General features: G+C 42.3%; 1 protein-coding gene across 9 annotated transcripts in view; it reads right to left on the bottom strand.

The window, feature by feature from the left end:
* The window catches only part of COBL (cordon-bleu WH2 repeat protein), a 323,275-nt gene that overhangs the window by 52,031 nt on the left and 253,290 nt on the right, over positions 1 to 17,954 (bottom strand). For 6 of the 9 annotated variants that reach the window (XM_033194345.1, XM_033194341.1, XM_033194344.1 and 3 more), the window contains one exon: positions 16,610 to 16,780. The exons of 2 other annotated variants lie outside the window; for them this stretch is intronic. In XM_033194345.1, the coding sequence (XP_033050236.1) occupies positions 16,610 to 16,780 (171 nt within the window). Of the gene's footprint in view, positions 1 to 5,846; positions 7,212 to 16,609; positions 16,781 to 17,954 lie in introns of those variants that run through there. One more of the 9 variants, XM_033194349.1, reaches the window with a different exon arrangement.

Here is a 17,954-nt window from a genome sequence, read left to right on the forward strand (position 1 = left end):
GAAGTTAAGCAGGTGCTTGGGACCAGACTGGCAAGGTTCAAGTCCTGGCTTAAATATTAACTTGCTTTTGGTCGCAGACAAGTTTCTTATTGTCTCTGTGCTGCCGTTTTCTTATTTGTAAAATGAGGATGATAACAATAGCAGTGACCTCATAGGGCTGTGGTACAGATTAAAGGGTTACTCCAGGAAAAGTGCATGGGAAGGGGGTGCTGCTTTATCCTCATCACTTCCTGCCCCAACCCTACTGGCAGCGCATCTAAGAAGACTAAGACCCCTGCCCCTCCATGGGCTGAGCCTTCCTGTAGTCCCACTATGCAGCCTGCACCCAAGCAGAGGCCGCCTCCTTCATGGCAAGGTGCCTCCTGGCTAATAAATAGCCAGATGGAGGCAGACATAAGTGCAAGGGCAGAGATGAAAGATGAGGTTTGAGTTTACTAACATGGTTGATTTGGATTTCTGCCCTATCTAACTATGGAAGACTATCCATTTAAACAATTAACTGGCCATATTCGCTTTAATCTTTAAATCTCTTCCAAGTCATAAATTAGGCACCAAAGAAGAAGCCTGACAATAATTTCTGGGAGGGCAAAGTGGACAAGTTCAGAATTCTTGCAAAGCCTACCAGTGACCGAAGAACCAGGTTCAGAGATAAATTGTGCCTGGGGTGGGGTGGGGGTGAGGGAGCATACTGGCAGCAACAAGCTAACAAAGGCGCATACTGTTCTTAGCCTCATATCTTAATACACGTGCAGGCACACACACACACAATTTATACACATGGATGTACGAGTGCACACATGTTATGTATGTATATTTGCACACAAGTTACAAATGTATATAGATGTGCTGTATGCATGAATATATACATACATGAATATGTATACCATGTGTAGGCATATATGCATGCATCTGTATATATACATACATATTTTGTATAAATGTTTAAGATACACTATGTGTGCACATGTATTGTGTGGGTATGCATACATGCACTGTATATGCACATGTACATGAGTCTATATATGCATGCACCATGGTTGCACATCCATGTATGCACATGTATGTGTGCATGTATACACATACACACACATCCCTTTTTATACCTACTAGTCACACTGTAACAGCAGAAGGGGAGTCAGCCATCTGAGCACAGACCCTTCTTAGCTACGTTATCTTAGGCAAGTCACTGGACTCCTGACTCACTTTCCTCTCTTTGTAAATGAGAGAACTCAATCCTATAATTACAGTCGCTAAATTGTTGTATCACTAGCTGCAACATAATATTGGCATAAATGCAGCAAAGCCTCATTGTTAACTTCTTGTATGTTTCTTTCCATTCCCTTCAACTTTGTCCATCAATGGGGATAATCAGGGTTCCCCCTGGTGGCTGAAATGTGCAGGTAAAGTCATCCAAGAAGCTCTTGTCTTAAATAAGCAGTCCCTTCGGCTGCTCTCTAACCTGGCAGAGAGGGAGTGAGGGTCAGTGGGCAGCTGGCCATTGCAGTGGAGCCCAGGACAGATGCTGCCCTGGTGCCTGCCACTGCCTAGCCCCAGCCAGGCAGCTGGGCTCCTGACTACAGCCAGCAATCCTGGTTGGCAGTTCTTAAGCCAGCCTGGCGTGGCAGAGGAGGTGGGCTGACCCCATCTCAGCTACTTTTGGTAAACATGGTTTAAATAACACACTCATGCTTCTCTGGCAGAAGAAAATTAAGTGGAGAAATTACCTTTGTTTCCTCTTGAAAACTTGGATGGGGGAGAAATAGTTCCAAAGGTTGTATGTGCACTCACATCCCCACATTTTCACTTCACAAAGGATGCATTCAGATGACTATTAAAATGCTGTGACCAGCTTTCTTTCTCCTCAGATCAATACAAAGCTTTATCATTAGGGTCATCAATTTTAACACTTAATGTTCTCCATTTAAACAATTTCCCAATTAGCTAGAACGGAGTTTTACTTCTCAATTAATTAGGATTTGTTATTAAAACCTATATTTTGCTAACTTTCCCATTCGATTTACAGTAGTCATAAAGTAATACATACAGTTGTGTGCATGTCTTATGCATATATACACATATACATACACATACTTGCACAGGTTAAAAATGATGACAAAGGGATGGAAGGAAACTTGAGGGTGATGGATGTGTTTATTCTCTCAATGGTGAGTGATGGTTTCATGGTGAATACAAGTGTCAAAACTGATTATATTATATACTTTCTTTGTACATATGCAGTTTGTTTTGTGTGAGTTATACTCCTATAAAGTTGTGAAATATAAAAAACAGCTTAAAACCCAGAAATCCCCATCAATGTTCTTTCTACACTTCACCTTGCAATATTAAATGGAGACTTGTAATTTTCCTACTAGAAGCTCGTCTCAATTTATAACCATTTCCTATTATTTTATATTTATTGAACTTAAGTAACTCAGTCTTCACATGTAAGGTTTCTGCTATGGAGCCTGAAGACTCCAAATGTAGGCCACGTGTGCAGTGAGTGACAGTTCCAGCTCAGCAAAATGTCGCCCTCGGCCTGATCGCACCCAGTCCTCACTAATATGACAATGACAATGTAAAGGGGCAGAATGGAGCCAGCAGACATGAAAGGGAATCTGCCTTCCAGGGCATTTCCTGCACAGCCCTGTCAATACACCACTGTGGGGGCAGATTGGGGTTTGCCCATATGAAAGACCAGGTGAGAGAGAAACGATTGAGAGAGAAGGGCCAAGTGAGGGGTGCAGGGATGAGGCAGAAACAGGCAAGTGATACAAATATGCTTCCTTCCACCACCAACTACACTTCTCTTGTTGGAACAGCAGCTCTGTAAGTTTGTGCATCTGCCTCTCTGGTCCTCTCAGGCCCCTGACAAAAGGACATAATCACTTCTCCTTTAAATTTCTTGTTGCAAAAACACGAGCCTGAAAATACTGGATTCTCAGCCTGGGTGTCAGCTGTGGGACTGGTGGGCTCCGTGGCGCATGGCAAGTGCCGGCCTGTGCTCAGGGAGCACCTGCTGCCAAGCTATGCTCATGGCTTACTTGAAGGATGTGAGTCCTTTGGGAAGGCTCTTTAGACATTCCAGGAAGAACCAGAATTTCAAGCCAAATCTGACTTTTAATACTGGCAACTTTACCTGGCAGAGAGGATGCGTGTGTGGGCTAGACATGGCAATCTGCCATCCATTTCCATCCTGTGGCTGATGATTTGTATGATTCAGGATGTCTTTATATTCCTCCCTACCACTTCTTATTCACACAAAACATACAGGGAAAGGATGCATCCGCTCTTTAAATCTTGTCCCTTGGGCCAAAGAAGAAAGTATGATAGATATTGGCTATTCTATTTGTGTTCGGGTTTTATGTTTTGGTTATTTTTTCTCTTCACTTCCTACCCTGAAGCCCTGTAGCGGATTTATCAACCAGGAAACAGTGTGTCCAGTCTAAATAATCTCAATAGATCTAATCTCTTTTGGGGGGGGTTCTTTTTTCCCTTTACTGAAAAATACACTCAGAGCCTTCTTTTATGCAGCTTTGTTCACAGTAACAAAAATTTGTCATTTTCTTAATAAGAAGGAAAAAGAAGGGTTATAATACAAAGCCTTTAAAGGTAAAATCAACACAGAAGTAACAGTAAATTTAAATCACAAAGCTTCCAGCAAAGGGAGTTATTTGACAAAAGGGTTACCAATTATGTGTTGCTATTGGTGACAAATAAAGCAAAGAAACCAAAAATATACAGATAACTCCTGAGCTTCATTTTATTTAATACTTGAACCTCTGTCTTCACTGAAGTGTTTGAAGTTTGCTTGTTGTCATTTTACCATGGTGACTAATAAGGTGCAAAAGCTATTTTGGGTTTTTCTCCTGCTCCACATTCCTTGGGTATGAAGGATGAAACAGTTAACACACACATACACACACACACACACACACACACACACTTCAAAGAAGCTGGAGGAAGCAAGTGCTCTGTATGTGGATTAATTTCTGGGTCTGGATAATCTGTAATTGGTTGTGATGATTCCAGACATCTTGAATACTTTTTTGAAAGGCCCTCACTTTCTCTTGTAATTTTTGGAAGATATACCCTTATGCCTATGGCAGAAAAGTTTGTTTTGTTATGGGAAATGTTAGTCTGCACGTGGAAACGTTTTGATTCACATTACATGAGCTATGGAAGTTGTGAACAAACTGTATCATATTATGGATCCAAATTAGCATGAAAACTGTGAAAATTAGCAGTTGATAAGCATCACAAACACAGATGCGATGTGTGATTGATTATAATGGGTGCTAAAATAAAATGTCAGTGAGTAAACAGTTTTAAGATTTTTCCAAATTGTTTCATCTGTAGAACTAGGAGCATTTATTTACAAGTAAGTGATTTTAGAATCATATGAAAAGGTCAAAAGTACTGGTGAAGTGAGATGGCAAACATTATCATATAAACTAGCTTGCATTTTAGAAATCACAGCATGCTCAATTGTCCACTGGCAACACAGTCTCCAGGGTGAAACTAAGAATTTAAGCCAAGTATAGTTGAAAAATAATGCACAGTTTTTCTTTTACCTTAGCATTTGCTACAGAATTGGTATTCCCAAGGGATTATTCATGCTATCAACTTGTCTGCATGTCTCTAGTTAGAAAACGTGAGCTACCATCTTTTGTGGATAGGGTGTATGACATGATGGAAAAAAGAAACAGACATGGCTCATAAGGAGAAGAAATGACCTGCAATAAGGGATGGGTTCTGAGCTGAGTCAGAAATGAGAAACTTTCTGAAATGCAAGTGCTTTGGGAAAAAATGTTTCACCTAATTAATTTGTCTGATTCTTAGAAGGCTCTAATGCCAGCACAGTGACAAGTTACATGTAAATCTACAAAACTTGTTCATCAAATGGCCCTTGATTCTATCCAACATCTATCAGGCCATCTCTCATGGAGATCACTAGAGTATCATCAAAGATTGACCACTCACATCTTTGGCTAACTTTATGATCAAGTAAATTGGGAGTGCCATGTTCAAATTCTATTCACCCCATGTAAGCTGACTTAGCCCTACTGCCTTTGTTTTCCCCCACCACATACCTCTGTCCCCTATTTTAAATCGAGTTTGATACACTTACTGCATCATATTTTCTATTTTTTTTTTTTTTTTGGAGGCAGATAAAAGTTTACTAGGAATGCCATAAGAAAAGACAAGACTAAATGAGAAAGAACAAGAAAAAAACCAGTAGAAACATACATGTAAGGAAAATAAGGAAGAAACTTTTTTTTTGTCTTGTTTTTTTGTTTTTTTGGAGAAGGAGTCTCGCTCTGTCACCCAGGCTTGAGTGCAGTGGCACGATCTCAGCTCACTGCAACCTCTGCCTCCCAGGTTCGAGCGATTCTCCTGCCTCAGCCTCCCAAGTAGCTGGGATTACAGGCATGCGCCACCATGCCCGGCTATGCATCATATTTTCTGCCTCTTGAACGAATAATTCTATGAGCAGTATCACTTTCCCCTGTTCCAAGGATTTGCCTAGAGATTTTCTGTGCCCATCTTTCTTCAGCATAATAGCTACTTCTTACACAAATGCTTATTGCTGTAATTATATACAATCTTCTACAATCTTTAAGTCTGGGACATAAATCCTAATGCTTTCCCCAACATTCAGGTAAACATTACCTTTTCTTGTTTAGACTTTCCCCACTTAATGATTTGAGGTCAAATGACTGCTACTTATCAGACAAAAGTCCTTTATTTCAATTTTAAAAAAAAAGGCCCTTTCTAACTTGTTCTATGCTTCATTGTGAGTAATTTCTGTAACTTTCTGTTTTTTTTCACCAATACACAGCACTTACATATAGCTTTGACTTATATTTCTTTATTATTAATACCAATGTAAGCTGTGGTAATTCCTTCATTAGTCATAGCTAACATTTTCATTGGGATCAGCCTGGCAACAGTCCTACATGTCAGGAATACTTACTGATTCTTTTTTTTTTTTTTAACTTTGAGCAATAACATTTAAAAACATCTTTTAGAGAGAAACATGACAAGCTTCAAATGCGTCTGCATAATAAAACTTAATCAAAGCAAGCAAGAACTAGTTGTCTTTTTATCTAAACCTTGAATTTTAACATATGACTATTTTTACCTACTCTGCCTGTCTTGGGACAATGCAGCTGAGGTGACTAGCTCTTCGTAACTGGTTGAGTTTGTGCCACTGCAGAGGGATCTCACATTCAAAGAGGAGCCGGCAACACTTCTGCACAGATGTGGTGGTCACACCCTCTGGCATCTTTATCACATGTACAACCCTTGGGACTAGTACTTATCAAATGGAACCATCTTTACTTCTTTTCATGTGCCTGGGGAACCACAGGTAGTAAAATCTAAGGCCAGAGGTCATGTGCTTGTTATTCACTCTTATAGCCCACAAAACTGGTGTAATACCTAGCATCCGGTAAGTATTGTGTCACTGTTTAGCGAATAAATGGGTGAAGAAATGAACAGAATAATGCATAGAATAGAATAATGAAGAGAATCATAATATAGAATAATGAATAGAACACTCTTCTTCTCCCGCTTTTTTCTTTTTAGTGAACTATGTAAAATGGCGAAGTACACAGTAATGAGAAAACCTCAAAAACACAAAAACATTGGGTCCTATGTATCATTGAATGGATAGTATATATAAGTTGTGAGTTCCTACTATTTTATAGTTCATGTTTTTAGGCACTTAGTTTTATCAGGTAGACAGAAAGTTTCAGTTCTATCCAAATTGACTATACTGGTCAATTTATGGACACAATCTAGTTTTACGAAAAATGGGCAATAAAATCTGGAATTGAATATCCAATAAGAAAAATATGAGTTAATAATGAATTAAAATAAAGCAGAGTTCTTCACAGGAACATTTCCAAGTATCAGTGAATTTCAGACAGGGGAATATTATCAACCTAAAATTTGCATATAAAAGTCTTCACCTCCTTCAAAAAAACATAAACCTCAGTCAAACAAATCTCTGTTATTATGCATTTATATGTAAATCCCAAAGGAAGAAAATTGTGGGTGTACAATGAGCCCTTTCATCCTGAAAGGAGGAAGAACAACAGGAAAATCAGACCCAGGGCAGAAGAAACACTGGGAAAGGTCCGAGGTCAGGAGGAGGCCCGTCCATCAGAAGTGCTTGGCCTGAGTAGGGAATGACGCACAGCAATAAACTGCGGGGGAAAATAAATGGCAAAATGTGAACGCACACTTGCGGTGAAATAAATATTTGCCATTATCATTCATCTTCCAGCCCCTGGAGATTTAACACTGCATAGCAAGCGTTCTATCAGCCAAAGCATATTGTTATTGTTTTCTTCCTTTCCATTTAGTCTTTTTGTATGCCAGTTGTGGAAAGGGCTTATTGATCCAACAGATACGATTCTGTCTCCTGTAAGAACCATATCATAAGCATTACTTCCCTTATGGTTGGTCTTTCAGGTTGCCACATAAAATGATTTGCATCTGATATGAAACCTAAGGTCCTTACAAGCAGAGACACGAAGCAGCTGGTAGGCAAAACTCATGTATTTCTTACCTCTTGAAAAAAAGTCTAAGTTACTTGTAAAACTCCAGAGGAAAATAGACAATATGGCTTTGTGATGCACTCAGTTTCAGATCAGTATATCCCATCCTGATAACGGTGACACTGGGCAGGCCCCACATATAAACTTAGAGAATACTGGTTGACTTACTGAATTGGAGATGGACATCTACTGCAAGTACCTGTGGAGCAAACTCCTGAGTGCTGCTGTTTTTTCTACTGGGAGACTGACCTGCGGTGCAAAGGGCTATTACATGAGAGTAGCTTTAAATCTCGGAAGGCCTTGGGAGAGAGGGATTAAAATAAAGAAGGGCCATGCCTGAGTGCACATTATCACCCAAAACCTCCTAAGACAAACAGTTTAGAAGACTATTGTCATAAGGGAATGCCTGAGTCAGAATCCCTATTTACTTCTTAACTAGTAAAACAAGGTAATGATATTTAATAACAACTTCAAACCATTCTTGAAATATCAAGATGTTTATGCCTTATTTCTGGGAAGGACTTAAATTTACATAAACCCAAAAAGAAGTTCTTAAACATGGTTTTTATGCCTAACCTGAGTTCATGCTACAAGTTAAAGCTCCAGGAAACACGATACAGTTGTGTTTATTTGCATCAGCTTAGGGCTTGAGCACTGACTCATGAAAATCAAAGAAATCTGTTCTCAGGTTTCTTAACTAAATAATTTTATTTCTTTTCACCATTTCTATTCATATTTGTTACTACTTTGGAGTAGTATGTTGGTAAATGGTTACTAACCAGCTCTTTGGAGGAAAAAGTTATAAATAGTTATAATCAGTTTTACTTATATAAAGGATAAGTAGCACAAAATTTATAAGTAATAAAATGCACAAAACTATTTTTTATGAATTCTGTATTACCAGTTGATTCTCATAGAATGCTTTCATTAATTTTTCCCAGATTCTTTAATCTGTAGCCAGTCAATTATTACTGTTAACAAACAAGTATAACTTCAACATGATGGCATCAGACAGTAAGATGAAAATAAAACCAGAAAGATGTATGTTGGAATTTTACTCATCTGTCAATCCCATGAATGACTTGGCTGAATTGATCATGGTTTTTGGAAAATGGAGGTACAATTCAATTTTTTCTGCTATTCACAATGTATTGGCTACAGATATGACATACTTTTCTATTTAATCTGCATTATTACATTTCCCAATCACTGTCTTACATCTAGACAATTAACAAGACCAATCAATACCTGATTTATAACATTTGCTAATTCCTATGCTATAAATAGTTTCTCGATGGTTGATTTCCGCTATTGACATCAGTCACTGAATGCGGTGCTGGGAAGAGATGTGCAGTAGTGCACTGTGACATATTTTTACTATTCTATAGCATTGAATCCTACAGATCTGATATATGTAAACAACCTCAACAACATCAAAATAGTAATGAAATGTACTAAAATAATTAGGAAGTGATGAGTTTTTAGTATTTGATACCTCTGTTTTTAATATTATTTATTTAATTGTATGTCTGTATAATTTACTTTTTAATAGCGGGTCTGTTCAGCCATTGGTTTGCAAAATTCCTGAAATTTTAACAATCTGCTTTTATGAGCTGGCAAAGTGCTGTTCTGTTCTATTGAGTTGTCACTAAGTTTTTTAATTATCTCTCAAGTTAGGGACATTGTACCTTGTAAATAAAAGACTAAGAAGTAATTAGCAAAAAGAAATAGGCTCATAAGGTTTTTTTAAAAAAGCTATATATAGAGCTATTGTGATTCTCACTACTTCTAAGCTGCGTCCAATCTGTAGTCTACGTTGGGTTGATTTAATGGTTTTCAAGGTACAATAATAACAGGCTAAAAGTTCAGTTCCATATTTTTCTAATGTACTTTTGAGTAGGGACAGATTCTGCTCCCACAGTTGACGATTTCCTTCCATTTTATGAAAAGGCCCATTTGCTCCCGACCCACTTCCTGTTTTCCTGGATGCCATGCCTGTCCCGTGGCAGCAGGAACAGCTGTGTGGCTGGCTCTCCTGCCAGGGAAGGAAAGTGGCAAATAAACACCAGCCAAGGGCAAGAATGCTTCCCAGGGCTTGCTCTGAGCTCCACACCTGTATTGTTTCACAGGTGATTCCCACGACAAACAGGACGCACAGAACTGTGGTTGTGTCACAAGTTTTAGAATTAACTGCTTTGTTTTGAAATAGGAAAAGTACTTAGTTTGGGCTCAAATTTGAGAATAAGGCATTAGGAGACTCTAATGAGGACTAGTCCCAACCTAAGGGGCATCAGCCAAATTCCTGTCCTGCCTTCTCCAGTTCCATGCCCTCTGCTCAAGCAGCACATGGCTGTTCACCAAGCCAGCAGCCCTTAGTGAGCATCTGGTCCCCAAATGTAGAGATAGGATTATAGCCACCAAATATTTCAAGCTGTGCCACAAGTATTTCTAGATTCGTAGCTCCTCTGCTGGATCACTTGCTTACAATATAAACCATTCTTATTATTATTTTTGCATTCATCAAACTCAAGATACTCTCTTCTAATTCAAAATAGATAGTTCATTCCTCTCATTTTATTTCCCTGTTTCAGAGTTTCCTTAAAGTTCTTTAGAATTGGACACTTGGTCACAAATTTAAAATCAATTAGCTAGAAATAGTATCCCTTGTGGGGGGGTCACTTAGAACAGGAGACAATGACCTATCTTTCCTTCATACCTTTTGATCTTTTGTCAATTACCCTGTAAATGTATGCCCAAGGAAAGGTTTATTTGCTCAAGCCTGTTGCAGAAAAATGTGTAAGAAAATGACAGTCACTGAATATTTTCATTTTAAAAATATAAAGTAAACAGAGAATCTGTAATTTGAGCTCCATATGCATTGATCTTTAAATCTCCAAGGTCTGCTAATTGAAATAGATAATTCATAACTTGTTAATAGCCTAATTATAATCCGCACTGCAAATCTTGTAAATAAACAATTCACTAAGGGAATAGGCTCCATTATGGTGATTCACAACGAAGGTTCAACTGAAATCAAATGTCGGCAGAAAGCAAGCTGATTAGAAAGTTATGAGGAAAAATCCATATGCACACAACTGTATTGGTTTAGACATGCACATAAAGCATCTGTGTACATAATTAGATATCTAAAGTGTAATGCAAATTCTTATTAACAAGAAAAAACATGATTAAAGACCACATACCAGGGAGCCATTCTTCCATTGTTCTTAAAACCATGCTGGGAAACATCAAGCACACACCAAAATCCTACTAGTGATGCCCTTTGTGACATGCGGCTTTGAGAGGTTACATACCTTAATAGCCCTTCTCCTATATGTGTGGTATTTATCAACTCAGACTCTGCAAGTTGTCCTGACCATGACAGCCAGGAAGACATGGACAGCCTGGATCAGGCAACAGAAATCTCAGTTCTATACAAGGTGACAGCAGGGAGCACGAGTTTGTTTTTTGGCCACACACACCTTCACACTTGCCCTATGTTGCCTTTAAAAAGGCTGCACTTTGTCCACTGTAAACTAACTCTGGAAGAGACAAGATTATGCTTTCTACAGCTGGAAGTAATTTCAAGTGAGATCCAGTATTCTTCAGATTCGTGTGATGAACACACCTCTTACTACAAAGATTATCAAGAAAGCAGATGCCTTAGTTCCTGAACACTGAATAGGCATAATCTACTGCTAGGAGCATTTACAATAGCTCCTCTGCTCTGGAAAAGCAGAAAATGAGAAGTGTAGGTGGAGGCTAGATTTGAAGTGGCCAGTTCTGCACTGAAATCATCCCTCCAGGAGGACGGTTCTTTGGTGACTTTTGACTTTCTGATGCTTGGCCTTACTGTTTTTGAGCCAAATCACTCACTTGCTCTTCAACATTGGCTCACCATCCTCTCTGTACCTACTCATCACACATCCTCCATGCTCCAGACTAAAATCAAACTGAAGGCTGCAACCCATGTGTAGTGCACACTGCTGGCTGTTCACATAGCATACATCACCCATACTTCCAAGTTAACAGAACTCCAGCATTGACCAGTGACTTCCACTTACCTCAGAGAAAGCTGACCCCATCCACATCTGCCAGATGGGCCTGGCTCATCTAAGGTCATTCCATTCTTGCCAAAGAATTGGCTCAGTGTATTACTCAACTGTAGTCAATGAAACACGAGAGGAACTCTTTAGTGTGTGTGGGGGGGTGTTCTGGGAAAGGTTTCCTTTCTCCTACAAAACTATTAAAAGAGTTATAGTCTGTCTTCCTCTTATGAAAATTGTAGTGTCTAGATATGATACTTGGAACAGCCAGAGACCCGTTGCTCCCAGTCTTAGGGGAAAGCTGACCCCAAATATGATATAGAGAAGAATTGGGAAGAACCAAGATCCTTGATGACAACTTGGGCTTCAGATTCAACTAACATTGAATGCTACTCCACTCTGGGGTTCCTGTTCCATGAGATAACACATTCCTTAACTGTTGAAGTAGGTTTGAGATGGGTTTTGCTTACTTGACACTTGTTTGAGTTATCTATTGCTGCAGAACAAATTATCCCAAAATTTAGAGGCTTAAAACAATAAGCATCGACTATTCCATAGTTTCTGTGAGTCTAGAATCTGAGCATGGCTTTGCTGGGTACCTCTGACTCATGGCCTCTCACCAGGCTACAATCCAGGTGTCAATCAGGGCTATGGTCTCATCTGTAGGCTCTACTGGGGAAAGATCTGCCCCCAATTCACTCAAGTGGCTGTTGGCAGGTTTCTAGGCTCACCATCAGTGGACAAAGGGCCTCAGTTCCTCACTGGCTGTTGGCTGAAGTCTCCATCAACTCCTTGCCATATGGGTCTCCACAGAGCAGCTCACAGCATGGTGGCTGGCTTTCCTCAGAGTAAGCAAGTGAGAGAGGGTGCCCAAGATGGAGACCACAGTCCCTTTCAACCCTAAACTTGGATGTAAGAAGTGACATCCCACTACCTTTGCCATATTCGATTCCTTAGATAGGAGTCACTAAATAGAGTGCACATTCATGGCAAGAGACTACAAGAGGCTAGAGGGTGAACACAGGAGGTGGGAATCACTGAGAGCCACTTCAGAGAGGCCAACACACAACTGAAGGCATCCCAGAGGCAAGGCCAGACCAAGAAACCACTCAAGAAGAAACCAAGGCTGGATGCTGAAATCCACAGAGATCTTCATATCTTTCTCAAGTATAACTGCAACAGGCCTTTGATGCAGTGTTAACTCTTTTGAGGGGTGTCCTATAGACAGACCTAAAATGATGGGTACTAGATGCTCTTTAGCCTGGAAAACATGTTTAATGAAGCTGAACAGAATAGCATATTCCACCATAATTTGATACTTACAATTCACATGGTGAGATAAATTCTGGTATATTTCTTTAGTAAATTTATGCTATGTGTCAGGCACCAATCTGAAGGATGGATACAAATATGGATAAAACAGTTAAGCCTCCAAGTATCAACAGCTCGAACTAGTAGAGGAGGCACATAACAGGTGTGTGTAATATGGTATGGTGAGTACAGTAAAGGATAAATGCCTAGAGGGTAGTGGGAGGAATTCCCACTGGAGGGAGTGAGAGGCTTGCCAGAGATAGGTACCTGAGATGGCCACAGGGCGTGCACAGAGAACTTGCCCTGTGCAGCTGTGGCTTGAGCAGGTAGGGAGCTGAGAGCAATCTGCACACGGGCTCAGTGAGCTGCAGAGCTGGCTGCCAAGAGGTGGCCTCTTACAGCCACATACACCCGGACAGGTGGTTGCTCCACCTCTTCTGAACTCTTGATACAAACCATGTATTTGTTCACAAGAGTTCAGAAGCCCCACACATAAGTGGCACTGAACATCTGAGCACACAGTCTTCTCCATTTGGCCTTTGTTCCAGGTAAATGTGGTTTTCATGACCGAGTATCAAGTACTAACAACAGTTTCAGCATCAAAATGGGAGTGAGGGCTTCGTGCTTGGGCTGAGTTCCAGGCAGGCTGGCAGGAGGCTGGCTGTGGAAGAGAGGCTGGCAGTAGCCTATTGAGACCCCAGCAAAGTCATCAGGCCTGTGAGTGGGTCAAGATCTTACAGAGGTCAGGGAGGAGACAGGGGAATGGCTGGAACAGAATGGCTCAGAGTTGAAGAGATAAAATAAAGGGTGAAGTTGTATAGGACCTATTTATGTCTTCTCCTCGCCTTCTTAAATCTGCACACAAATCCATTATCCATTAGCTTTTTGAATCTTTTTATCTTATGAAGGTTAGTGGACACTAGTTTTCAAAAAAGTGTATTTCTCCTTTTTAACAGCCTAAGAGGAATATACCATCTGCTGTAGAAATCACAATGGAGGTGAAAGCCACAGTGTCCCCTGGGAGTCTCTGCAGCGGCAGGAGAGAAGTACAGGGTGATGGATGAAGCTACACATTGAGAGTCCGAGATCCCATAAAGAGAAACCTCTCTATACTGCTTATGGTGGTAAGGTCTCCTGCCTCAGTTTCCCTATGGTGACTGTGCATACCCTACGAAGCAGTGAGAGAGCTTCTGTGAGACGCCTGGTGGACCGACTAGGCCTCATAGGTACTCAGGGTAAGCTCCCCTATAAACACAGTGTTTGTTATGTGAGGAACATAGTTTTAAAACTGAACTCAAGAGGAGATAGGCAAGTGCTTATAGCTGGCATTAAAACGTCTCCACTGAGCTTCCACACAGCCAAAAACAGCCAGAAGTTTGCTCAGGAGCGCAGGGGTGAACATGGGCCACAGGGACGCACATTCACACCCAGCACTCAGGTGCCCACAGCCTGTGCCTCGCTGGGGATGGGTGGAAGGATCACCCAGATTTCAACATTTGGTAAAAAGATACAACAAATGAAAAGAAAAGATTCATTTTCCTTAACTTTTTTAAGTCCTGAAGGCAAGTTGCATTCTGCCTGCTTGGGCGGGGAATCCTGGTTTGTAAAGCCATAAACAATGAGCAGGCTGGTTCTGCTAATTAGCAACATAAAAGCTCGGAGGTGGATGCTGGAACTTGTGGTGCGCCGGAAGCCAAGAGCGCGGGCTGGAGCGGGGCAGGAGAAGGAGGGGAGACTCTGAGTCCCAAGAAGGGCAAGGCGCCCGGCTGGTCTGCAGGGGAGGGGGAGATGAAATTGGTGTACTCCATCTGACGCCTCCTTCGGCCTCCCTGTCCCAAACTCCTCTTCCCCGTACTCCATTGCTGTGGGTGTGACAGGGGAAGAGGAGGGAGAAGGTGAATTATGATGCTGAGGGCAAAGGAAGCCCCAGGTGCATGGACCTGTGGGAATGAACTAGTATGGAGCTGGCAGAGGGCACAGGGAGGAAATAGAGCCACAAGGCAAGCTGAAGGTGAGTCTGGTCTTCTCTTTGCCACTTCGCTCTCCTTCCGGCTCAGACCTGTCTGAAGGTCTAAGGGCAGCGGGTGGGGAGGTTCCACAGCTCTGCAGAGATGCAGGATGAAGCCTGATGCCTCAAGCCTGCTGCAGCCTTGGTCAGTACCCCTCCCACATCTTGTCGGCACATTGCCCCAGCAGATGCTGCACCTGCACAGTGAGTGCCCCCAACACACAGGGAACCCAGGAGGAAACGAGGGTCTGCAAGTTTGCACCCAGCTCTCCCATCCTGTGTAGGCTGCCACAGAGCCCTGGTGCTGGGCCCATTCTGTGATTGTCAACGGGCTGTACTTGGCTTTATAGCTTTCATCCAGCTATTTTTCCCTCACTTTTTCCCACAGGGAGGAGATTCTGTAGGTGAGGGCATCGGCCACAGGAGAGAGCACCGACTCTCACGGCCTTGGTGTGTGGGGCTTAAAACCCACTGTCTTCGGAGATGAAATGGCTCTGGAGCCATCCACGCCACGGCTGCTGTCTTTCTGATTGATAAGCCTAACCCTTCCTTTCTGAATGCCGTAAAAAATTCATTTGCATTCAGAAGCATGTCGAATGTCAAGATGATCAAACATATTTTAAGGGTGGAAAAGAGGTACTTGTGAAGAAAGACAAAATGAATCAGGATTATTTTGCCTAGAGAAATTCGATAAGTAATCCAACAATTATCTTCTTTACCCAGAAGCTGGCAGGCAGCTAATCATCATTTCGAAAGAAGACAGAAAAAGATAAAGTCGTCCAGTGGCAAAAAAAGTATGAACTTCCTAACCAGAAGGCTGTGCACACTCATGTGGGCACCAGCAGGGCTCCCGGCTGCATGCACAGTGACATTGTGCTGCTCCGTGTACACAGCCCAGGATGGCGCTTGCTTTATCAGAAAGTGTCACCGCACAGCTAAGACATACTGAAGCGGTCCAAACGCAGGCCCAATATGACCACAATGCCATGGAGTATAAAGAGTAAGTGTATAAAACTATGCCTGTCTGGAGGTGGGAATGCTATCCCTACTTTTTAAAGTCCAAAAGAACCCCAGGAAACAACAAGGAGAGCCTCATCTCAAACAGGGTGTGCCAGGAAACAGAAGCAAAACAGGACTTTCATTCTGGCTATTAGTACACTCAAAGTGACCTGCTTCCCCTTCTCATACCTCAGTTTCCTTTTCCATAGACAAGCAGTACTCATGCTTGGCCGCTGGCCACAGAGTTCCAAGGCTACCTTACGAAGGACGTCTCCCCAGCTCTCGAGTGCGACCTCTGCAGGTGTGCCCACAGCCTGCCTGAGTCAGCCCACCATCCAGATCACATGATGGCTGTGCCGGACAGCTGTCTCTCTCTACAGACACTCTGAGGTTCATTCTAGTATCAGAACACTGGCTCCTAGCTGACGTCCCTACAACCACAAGATGTGTGTTTAGCTGAAGTCTGACCACAGATAGGCATGATTTCCTGGTTAAATTCTCCAGAGTGCGTGTTCTGTGAAATCAGACACACTGCATTCAGCATTGGGAAACAAGAGCTGAGAAGGAAAGGCACACACATCCAAAGACAAGAATGGAAAATCTGGAAACCCAGCCCTGACATCACAGTGCCCAGAGAAATGAACAGTCAACACAGTCAGAATGAAGCAAGAGGAACATACGTTTGGGTCTCTGGTCTGAGGCCTCGGAACCAGTGCCTTCCCCGGGAAAGCTGAGAGGCTCCACCACATCTGGGTCAGGAGGTGGGTAGGGCGGGGGTGGGGGGAGCACTAACTGGGGTGGACCCCGAGCAGTGCCTCTGGGAGGCTTTTGTGGCACCTGCCGTCCACCACCTATACGGAATCAATAGGGAGTTACTTCAGCAGGTTAAGCTAAGCCATCACTCACCAGGCACCAAATCCAACCTCACTGGGCACCAGATCCAGCCACACCTAACACCGGATCCAGTCTTATCCAGCACCTAATCCATTCTCATCTGGCACCAACCACATCCAGCCACACTCACACTTTAACATTTTACATACATGGTGTTCTATCATTGGAGCAGTTTGGAAAGACATGCCTGGTTGCAATTTCTTTTTAACAGACACAGCTACATAAATGCTGGGCTTGAAAACGATCCTTCAACACCCCCTACAGAGCTTTGTCAAGTTTAAAGGAACTCCTTTTATTCATGTTAGTCTTTTTCAGGTTCATAGATCTGTTTTTAGCCTATTCTTGTTGCTTTTCTAGAGTCACTGACCTATTCTGGCTAGATGAAGCATTCATTTAACTTATCTCCTGAGTCCATTTATACTTTTCAACCCCTTTGGTTGTTTAGGGTAACAGTTCTCCAAGTTTGTTTAGAAGAATGTCCTAAGTTGTAGAGAGGGTGGGGATGTTGTGTCCCAAGCACATGGGACACAAGGACTCAGGCCTCCAGGACGGAGTCAGGGGGTCCTGCCCTGGGTTGAAGTGACTGGCCTAGGGATCAGCATGACCCAAACACATACAGCCATTTACAGTGGATGCCATTTAAGATTTAAACCAGGGGCTTTTGTCCCTTTACAAAAAATGGGGAGAGAGCTTGGAAGGGAGAAGGGGGGCTCTTCATGAAATAGGAGAAAACCGGTTTATTTTAACGAGCCACTGACAATGTTTTCTTTCAATCCTTTGGGAAAGGGGATGAGGTGACATGCAATACAGGTTATTGCTTCTTAGGGTAATTGACTCCCAGGCTGAAATGCTAACACATTAAAAGCGGGGAATTGACTAAGGGGAAAGACGCTGACAAACTGCCATGGAGCTCTCACTAAAGGTCCAGAAACTGCCAAGGCAGTCACTTATCCTGGGCGGACTCTCCCTCCTGCAGCTGCAGACCTTAGGGCAAAGGCACAACGCGGGGCTGCCTGGGTGAGTTAAAGGGCATGGTGAGTGGCCTGTGAGTGCTGGTGGCGTCGGCATGAGCACTGACACATGCCATTCTCGGGGCTCTCAGCTCAGGAGGGTGTGACTCCTAGGCTGCCA

The sequence above is a fragment of the Trachypithecus francoisi genome, unplaced genomic scaffold, assembly GCF_009764315.1.
Source record: "Trachypithecus francoisi isolate TF-2019V2 unplaced genomic scaffold, Tfra_2.0 Lachesis_group4, whole genome shotgun sequence".
NCBI classification, from domain to species: domain Eukaryota; kingdom Metazoa; phylum Chordata; class Mammalia; order Primates; family Cercopithecidae; genus Trachypithecus; species Trachypithecus francoisi.